This window comes from Oxyura jamaicensis, chromosome 2 (genome assembly GCF_011077185.1).
Source record: "Oxyura jamaicensis isolate SHBP4307 breed ruddy duck chromosome 2, BPBGC_Ojam_1.0, whole genome shotgun sequence".
In the NCBI taxonomy this organism is placed as follows: Eukaryota; Metazoa; Chordata; class Aves; order Anseriformes; family Anatidae; genus Oxyura; species Oxyura jamaicensis.
Window position 1 is genome coordinate 35,418,644 of NC_048894.1, and position 9,591 is coordinate 35,428,234.

Sequence of the window (9,591 nt, forward strand, 5' to 3'; positions counted from 1 at the left end):
CCGCAGCCCCGCCGCCGCCGCCCGGCCCCGCGCCCCGGCCCCGCCAGCGCCCGGCAAGATAAATGTCCGCCGCCCGGGCTGGATTTAAGCAGGGGAAGGCCAATAAAAGGTTGTTATTTCCGCTCGCCCGCTTTATCTAAAACAGCCAGACAAAACAAATGAAAAGGCTTTTGTGGAAAATCTTAATTGTGGCTGGACAGTTGTAAACTCATTAAGAGCCGAATTCCAGACAGTTTGCAGACCCGTCATTTATTACACACTCTTAATGCTGATTCTTTGAAGTTGCCTCTGTCTGCAACAACAGAGGGCGTCCCAGCATCCCCAAATACTGGCTCAGGGATCAATTAGGGGCTTTTTTGTGTGTGTGCGCACCAGAACGAGCTCCCTTTCACTAATTAGAACTCATCAAATCTTAGCCCGGATTTCTTTTATTTTTTTTTTAAGGTGAAGCCGAAAGCATTTTTTTTTCCCCCCGCAGTTCTGCACATCTGTAAACTTCTTGCCGGTTCCCTAAGTTTTGTCTTGAGCCCTGCAGCGTTTTACACCCCATAAACGGTTACAGCAGTCATTTTCTTTTATTGCACTGTATGGCTCTGAATTTTCCTAACAACAACTTCTGCCAAGACCATAAGTGTGTTCCGTCTTATTTTGCTTTAAATACATACATAGGTAAGTGGACGTCCGTAAACCAAGGCGGCTTTTATTGTTATTCGACATATTTGCAAACACGGGGCGGCGTGGCGCAGGAGCGCGCTGGGGATCAGATTATGGAGGACATTCACCCCGAGCAGTAAAATGTCTGCCCAAAACAAGGGAAAATTTCAGCAAGCTCACAGACTTGGCTATTTTCTTTTGTTGCTGAGCTTGGTTTGGCTTGGGGCAGCGGGGGAGGGGTGAGTGCAATGGGTGTGTGTGTGGAAATCTTCCACTCCGAAGAAACCTTCCTTCTGGTTAAAAAATGTAATATATATATATATATATATGTATAAATCCTATTTTGCCTTCTCTTCTCTAGCCGGCTGCCAGCCCAGCTCTTTCCCTCGGCTAAATCACCGAGTAATATTGACACCATAAATTCCACCATAATTGTCAGAAAAAATTATCTGTACCTATATCTATATACATACATATATAATCTGAGGCGCTAGTAAAATGAAACGGGTTGTTTTTATTTGCCACGGGACATTTAAAAGGAAAAAAAAATCCCAAACGTGAAGGCAAGGGAAGGAAAAAAATGGGTGGTGTTTTAAATAGCATATTTTGCATGGGCAATTATCTCTAGAAGGGAATTTAAAATGAGCGCACAGGCAAGGCGAGCCTTTCACAAAGCTTACTGAAGAACACTTAGTTCTGGACATTTTCTCGGAGGCTAATTAACCATCTCGGTTTAAATGTCGTTGCCTAATCGGATTTACACTACTGTCTGCACTCTAGGAAGTTTGGTTTGGTCCGAGCCCCCCCCCCCCCCGCCCTGCCAGAGGAATTTATTAAAAACGCGTTAACTTCAGCCCATGCCCCCGCTCCTATCTGCCAGAGCTTCCTTTTTACATCGCTAAACACTAGCTTACGAAATTATATCCGGCAGCGGGGAGTTATGCCTCCTCTCCGTGAAGCGAAGGCGTTTAGGACCCACATCGGCCCGTTTAGGACCAAAAAAAGTCCCATATTTTCCCGAGCTGTGTTTATAGGGCAGTAAGTTTGCCTTGGCTGAGGCTTAACGAAAACGCTCGCCTCACCTCCGCAGCCCTGCCACGTCTGCTGGTGATTTTCGGTGGGACATGGAAGAACCCCTTCTTAATAATCTTAAAAACATCACAAAATATAAAAGAATCAATATATTTTATTTGGCAAAAAGTTAAATATCATTTCAACACAACGATTTGGTCAGTAGGCCATGAGGTAACCATTTCAAAATAGACAGTGTACGTTCTGCATCGACATCACTTCCCAGATTTATTTTTTTCTAAGCGATACAAATTTACAATAACCAAATGTAGGTTTTTATAGCGTATAATTTATTATCAATAAAATTAACCTTCATTACAATAACCATCAAATTATTCGATTAAAATTAAAACGTAAACCATAGGTAGTTACCCTTTTCACATATACGTATAGCTCCGAAATCTGATAACTGCTCACTGGTGCAAAAACAATATTTAAGCTAGTCTGTTTATTTACTTTTTAATATATAGATCATATATACAACTGACAAAGACAGTACTATATATATATCAACTGTGCATACTAAAACGACTTGCTTCGAAATATTTTGAGAACTATAATTCTCAGACATCTCGGACAAACTTCTTTTCTACTTTTTTTGTGTGTGTGTTTAAATTGGGATATATATATAATATATATTTTACAATCAAAGGTTAACTGTCTAATTATACAGAAAAGACTTAATACACTACAGAGCTATACTCTATGCAATTTTTATAATAAACAACCTGAGTTCAAATTGAATTCTAGCTTACACAATTACATCCGGTACAGCACCCAAGCACATAAATTGAGTCACAAACATAATTACCACAATAAAACACAGTGTTCAAGTATTAAAGCAGAGATCTCTCTGCCGCGCAAAGAGCGAATAAAATTAACTACGTAGACTAAACTATACAGTCCGTAAATAGTTGTGCATTATGAAAAGGTAGTTTTTTCTGTTCTTTTTTCTTTTTCATAAGTGAAGAAACAGGTAGATTTATACAAGCCAGCTAGACAGCCTTTTCGTGCTAATGCCCCCTTTTTCTTTCCTATTAGAAAATTAAAAGTCTTACTGTACCTCTCCTGGCAAACTGGCCTCTCCATGCTACAGTGACAATCAAGGTACAATCATAACCAGAATATGCCATGGAAAAAAATAAGGCCTGGACCCAGACGCATTGCATGGCAGGGCTCGAGGGGAGGATTTTGTTGTTGTTGTTTTTAACTTTGTTTCTCTTTTACTGTACGTATTTTCAGTGTAACCCGCGTATCACCATCATTCGTCCTTCGCTCGGTCTTTGTTGATTTTCTTCATTTTCATCCTCCTGTTCTGAAACCAGATTTTCACTTGTCTCTCAGTTAAATTGAGGAGTCTGGCCACCTCGTATCTACGGTCCCTAGTGAGATACATATTGAACAGAAACTCCTTTTCCAGTTCCAGCGTCTGATGCTTGGTGTAAGGGCATCGCTTTTTCCTGGTGGACCTTGCGTGGAGCCAGTTTGCAGCGGGGTTATCTGCAAGGGAAACAGCGGGAGAAGTTCAGGCTCGGGGGGGCGAGAGGGGGCTGGCGAGAGAACAGCACGCAGAACCACCGAGGGGTGCCCGGACTTTTTTAAGTGTTCCGCCTAGGTGTCCCGATTTGGGGGTTTACGAGGTGGCTCTCGTTCCCCCCAGACATGCGGGACGGTGGGGCACAATGGGCTCAAAGCAGAGAGAGGTCACACGGAACCGCACGCGGCACAGCCCCGCCGCCTCCGCCTCCTCTCGCCCTTTTTTATTGTTCGGAGGATTCAATTTTAAAATCCTCTTTCGCCTCCACTCCCTGCTAGCTCCCTCCCTCCTTCCTGTCCTCCAAACACACTCCCCCCCCCACCTCAAACGGCCAGCCCGGGGAGTGCCCAGCCAGAGCAGCGTGTCGTCGAAATTGTTTCTCTTTTAAATTTTCGACCTTCTCCCGTGTCATCACTGGCAAGACCCAAGGAGCTGGCGAGCCAGTCTGCGGCCGGCACAATTAAAGCCTGGGCTGCTTCAGACCTTTATTTGCATAGCGTTGTTAGCAGTAGCAATTCCTTGATGCCCTGCTACCGGTCCCGCAGCCCGGGAGCACCCGGCCCAGCATTTTCCACGGAGGGGGGAGGAGGGCACCGAGTCAATGGCGAGGTTTCTGCTCTCAGCCCCGCGATAATCCCCCCTCAGGTCACGAAAAGATCAGATTCACATCCAACGCTTCCCAGGCACCCTCTCCCTGTCCCCTCACGCCCGTGATCAGCGCGGCGTAGCAGGAGGATGCGAGCCCGTCCCGCGGAGTTTGCTCGGGTGCTGGGCTGGTCATGGGGGTGGGGGGGCTTTATCTTTTTTCCCCTTTAAGTTGCAGTTGCAGGGTGGAGATTTTGTCCTCCTTGCACTCTGGGAAGCTGGAGCCGTCCTGGATGCCAGCAGAGCATACGAAAGGCAGCGCTGCCTTTCTCGCGTGGCTCCCAGCTGCAGCAGCCAGTGCTCGGCACGTCATTCGCCCCGGCACCTCGACACCTCCCCGCGGCCGGCGCGGCGCCCTGAATGAAGTCCATTGCCCTTCGCGGTGCCACTTACTTGGATCGATCTGGGGTTTCTCTCCGTTTGCCTCACTTTCTCCATTGCTTTCAGAGAATGCGCCTTCGTGGCTTTGCTTATCCCTATCAACTGGAGGAGAACCACAAGCATAATCAGACAGAGACAAAGTGTGAGTGTCAAACGTGGTACAGTCACCCCTTCTGGCCGCCAGCGGTTCAGGTTTAATGCCGTAATGCCTGCTGGTAGGTAACCCGGGGAAGGACAAGGAGCCCGGCACAGGCTCAAGCCACGAACGCATGTACCTGCCGTCGGGCGGTGCCACGGGCGCCTGGTGGTGCGCGTAGGGGTGGTAGACGGCGGGGACGCCGCTGGCGCCGCCGGGGTGCGCGGGGCTCCAGGGGGGGCCGAAGACGGGCGCCTTGGGCTGGAAGCTGCAGGGGGCCAGCTCGGGGTGCTCGCCCAGCGCCGCCGGCCTCGGAGGAGGAGGAGGAGGCGGCGGCGGCCCCAGCGGCGGGGGGGCGTAGCGGGGCGCCGCCAGCTCGTCCCCCTCCGGCACCAGGAAGGAGTCCACGTAGTAGTTGCTGAGGGTCCCGGGGGCCGACATGGCGCGGCTCGGCGCGGCGGGGGCGCCGGACCCGCCGCAATTCGGGGCTGCGGGGCTTCCCCGCACCAACTCGGTGCCGGCGGAGAAGTAGAGTCAGTAATAAGTTGGGGGCAGCCCCGGCGCCCATTGGCTGCCCCGGTCACGTGGCGGGGGGGAGCAGAACAATAAAGTATAAATCAGTCCGCGGGCTATTAACGGGGCAGTGTTCTCCAGCCATCATTTTTATAGCGAGGCCATATGTTTTTATGCAAAGGGATACGCGAGTTATACGGCGGAGTTTGTTTTAATTGCGGCCAACTGAGATTAAAAGATCAGATTCCGCCTCACGGCCTCTCCCCCTTTTTCTTTCCCTCCTCCCTCCACCCCCCTTTATTTTATTTTTATTTTTTTTCGTTTAAGCGGACTATTTTATATCACAATTAATCATCCCATCAGTAGGTCGTGTTACCTGAAAAAAAAAAAAAAAATCCCAAAAAGCCCGATCGGAGACCTTCACATAAAATTATACAATAATTGAAGCAATAAAAAAAAAAAAAGAAAATAGCAGTTGCGGTATACTGTATTTAAATATATATTTATTATATTTCATAAGGAGTTATTGTTTCGGGAGCCACGGGGTTGTTATTAAGTCAGTAACTATGAGCGCGCTCATTTGCATCGCTGTGTTTCACAGCAGTAAAAATTTACGAGTGCTCGGAAAGGTTAAATTATACCATTGTGTTTAGTTTGGGAGCTCACTGTAAATAATCCCGTTCCGTTCAGTCCCGGGCGAAACAGAGAAAAGTCAAATTCAACGCATCCTCTCGCCGAGGCCGGAGGAGGACCGAGGCGGCCGGCTGTGGGCTCGCCCCCTCGCCGGGCTCACCGAGGGCGGCAGTGACCGAACCCACTCCTCATCCTCATCACCGAAGCCCCCTCCTCATTCTCAGGACCGAAACACCCTCCTCATCCTCCCCGTCCTGCCCTTGGACCCCCTCGGGGAGAGGGGCCGCGGGGCTAGCCGGGCTTTCTCGCCACGATTAATCCTTCAATATGCAGCGAAGCAGCAGGGGGAAAGGGGAGAAAAAGCCCTGTCTTCCCCACTGCCGAAAGGCACCCTGCTTGCCGGGGCAGCTATAAAAGGGGCTCTAGCATTCGCTCGCACTGCATTCTGCCGACCCCAAAATATTTATGTGCGAATATAGTTATTTATTTGCCGCAGGGCACACGCGAGCGGCACCAGCCCCTAGGCACCGGGCTGCGGTCCCCCCGCGGAAGGAGGGGAGGGCGAGCGGGGGGAAAGTAAAGCCGCGGCCAGATCCAAGTCCAGTGTTAGGAACTAAAGCAGGGGCTGAGCTGCTCGCCAACGTGCCCGCGGGTCCAGGATTTTCTCTGGCGGCCACGCATCCCTCTTCTCCCCGGGGCTGGCCAACAAGCCTGCGGGATCCTGCTAGGGGGCACGAGAAAAATCTCCTCTCGATTTGGTCGAAATATATTTATTAGAGCCTCGCGAATGGCAGGAAAGGCTGAAGCAATAATTAAAATCACGTGTAAATATTGTGCGTGCAAAAGTGTGGTTCTAATTAGTTTTACATCGCTATGTGGGCTGCCTCTTCCCCTCTCCCTCTCCCTCTCTCCCCTCTCTCTTTCTCGCTTTTTCTTTTCATGTCTTCCCAACGGTTTAATCAGAAATCTTACGGAGATCCTATTTTAACAACGCTCTCTCCCCATTCAGGATTACAAAGGCCCATAATGAAACTATTATCCCCTATTAGAGTTAGAAAATTACAGAACAGTTACAAGATCTCCGCAAACAGGGAGCCCGTTATTTTCTAACCATTAAAAAAATGCAAATAAAGATCGCCTCTGTTATTTTTTGTGGCCATTGTATAGACACGCAGTAATAGAAAAAAATAATTGTATTTCTTTCCTGGAAAGACGGAACTCGACGTCATTTGTATTTATTAGTAAGGAGTCAGCTGTGGTGAAATGTGATTGTAGAACTTCCTTTTTCCATTCAGAAAAAAATAATCTTAGCTGCAGGAGTCCTGGATGTTTATATTCGAATTTGGGTTCTCAACTTGCAGCGGGTTTCATTTTTTTGGTTCCTCACCAAAACTAATAGCAAATGAATAACAATAACAATAACGTCTTAAAGAACGCGCCTGTATTTTTATTTCCCTGTAAAATTCTGAATTTGTTCACTGCCAGCAGCCAAGCGGCGGGAGAGGGAGTACAGAAAGCAAGAGTTAAAAGACGGCAAATAATTACAGACATTTTTCACGCGGTCACGTTGCAGATAATAACACTCGAGCATTCGCCTCCCTTTTCGTCCTTTTAGACCCACTTTTCCCCAAAGTACATTTTGCATACGAGCTACCACAGCTCGTGGGGGTTAGCACGGGCTTCGTACACTTTACGTTGCGAATTATTTCAGCATTTTGGCCACTTTACACGCTTGGGCGCAGCAGACCCCAGACAGCCCAGAAATCGCCCTTCCCATCAAATCGCAATACCAAATCTCACTTTCCAGGAACGAAGCCCTGCTGTACCTCTCGCGGCTGAACCAAAACGCTCCCTGAGCTCCATCCCGGCGTGATCAAATTAGTGGAGCTCCCACGCCGTTAGCAGTGAGCCCCGGCTCCTAGAGGAAGAAGGACCCCGGGATTTTTAGGTTGGGGGCATCGGTACTCGCCGCTCCAGCAGCAGCGCACCGCGGAGCCCCGGCACAGGATTGCGCGGCCGTTTGCGATCCCCGCTGAACGGGAAGTTCAGGATCGCCTTTTCCTGCCTGTGCTACCAGCGAGCAGAGGTATTTTGGCAAGGCGGGCAAAAAAAAAAATGATTCGGAGTATGGGGGAAGCGGTCCAAAAATCAGAGTGATGCGATGCAAATGGACAGAGGCGAACCTGTGTGTGAAGGCTGGAGAGGCACGCACGCACACACATGTGCCCTGTAAATACACCCAAGTATGTACACAGAGCCAAGACAGACGCACAGTGTGTATAGAGGCAGACACAAACACTTATATTGGACTGCAGAGTAGACATCTGCTGCTGACCCAGCCGAGGCGTCTCCTGCGAAGATCCTGCTAGGGTAGGTCTGGCTAAAATCCGCTCTCTAACTACTCCGAGTGCCTGCAGCCCAGTTCGGTGTTTCGAAAAAGTTTTTTTTTTTTTTTTTTTTTTACAGCAAAAATAATCAAAATCATTAGTTGAAAAATAAAAAGAAAAAAAAAAAAAGAAAAAATAATAATAAAAAAAAGAGCCCCAGACGCGTGACTTTTCCTGCCCTTTCCTGCGTCAGCCTTTCCTCTCTCCCGGGCACCCCGGTGGAGGGGCTGCCCCCCGGGCGGGCGGCGGGCAGCGGGCCCGGAGGAGCGGGCGGGAGGCGGACACAAAAGGCGGCGGCGGCGGCTTAGTAGGGCCCGGAGAGGTCGCTGTTGCCCGTTCCGCCGCCGCGGAAGAGCGGCCCCGAGCTCGCCGCAATCGTGATCGTAACCGAGGCCTTGTGGGCCGCGGGGCAGCCGCCGCCCCCGGGCGCCCAGCCCGCGGAGAGCCCCGGGGGAGCGGCCCCGACGGCGGAGCTGGGCTTCGGAGCCTTTCCGCTAGGGTTCCCGAGGGAACCAGCGGCCAGCCCGGTGGGGGGGTGCGTCGGGGAGAGCCGCCGGAGGGGCCGGTAATCCCGGCACGCGTGGGCCTTGCCGGCGTTGGTGTGTGGAGCGGTGCGGAGTGGAGCGGGGCAGACAGAGTGGGGCTCTCCCCTCCCCCCGGCGGCAGAGAGCTTTCTGCTGGCTGGGGTTTGATAAATCCGGACAGCAAAGAAAAGCAGCCCCCCCTCCCGCCCACCTCTCGAGCTCGACCTGGGCCGAGAAGAACGCAAAAACGCACCTGACCTTGAATGCAGCCTACGAGATATTAAAATCCCGCAAGCAGGCAGGGACTCGCTTAGGAGCTAGCTAACCTTGAAGAACTTGTCAAGCTTCCCCCCTCGGCTGCCGTGTTTATCTGAGGAATCAAAGGAGCCTCCGTTGCAGATGGGGAACAATGGCATTGGGACTTGACGCCTACAGATAACTTCAGCGTTAAGATTTCTTCGGGCACAAAGGACCCTCGCACCAAGCATACCTGGTGATGATATCAACTGAAGTAATTAAGGCAGTTTCGTGCTGTAGAGAGAAAGGTGGAGCCCCAACAACATGAAACTACCTAAACCACAGAGCAGTTCTCAGGCGCTAATAATTACTTTCCCCATAGCCGTGGTCTTTAATGCAAGGATCCCGCTACGAAAATAAAACCAGAGACGTGACTACAGCATCCCTCTCTCCCGCCCGCCCGCCCGCCCGCACACCCCGCCGGCGCCCCCTCCGCGCCCCTCGGGCAGACTCGGGTGGGTTAATGAAAACGAGAGAGAAATATCATCATAACCTCCCCTCCGGGCAGCTCTCGCCTCTCCATGCAGATGCAAACGGAAAGAAAAGGCCGTGCACGACAATGTTACATCATAAAAAGCTAACGGCTCCCACTAAGCCCGGGTTCAAAGTCTACTCCCCCCCCCCCCCCCCCCCCCCCCCCCCCAGCATACACATACCCGGGAAGAAAGCATTAGCTGTCGCTCTTCTCCCAGCCCTCGTTTTGCCTCTCCTTTGTGCAAGACTCTGCTAGCTAAGCATGCAGCAAAAGAAGGGGGGATTCAAAAAGCAGCCCGGGTGAAGTAAGCTCTCCCGCATGCAGCCAGGTAGGGAACA

General features: G+C 50.6%; 1 protein-coding gene across 2 annotated transcripts; it reads right to left on the bottom strand.

Moving 5' to 3' along the window:
• Positions 1-1,822: 1,822 nt before the first annotated feature.
• Positions 1,823-5,620, bottom strand: HOXA9 (homeobox A9). Of its 2 annotated transcripts, none has more exons than XM_035318625.1 (2): positions 4,301-5,606; positions 1,823-3,225 (listed from the first exon to the last, which is right to left on the bottom strand). In XM_035318625.1, exons 1-2 carry the CDS (start codon positions 4,863-4,865, stop codon positions 2,987-2,989), a joined length of 804 nt encoding a protein of 267 aa, XP_035174516.1. In that variant the 5' UTR covers positions 4,866-5,606; the 3' UTR covers positions 1,823-2,986. The 2 variants fall into 2 exon arrangements, 1 of the variants encoding a protein (XP_035174516.1); XR_004748476.1 differs by having other exon boundaries at positions 3,090-3,225; positions 3,660-5,620.
• Positions 5,621-9,591: the final 3,971 nt, after the last annotated feature.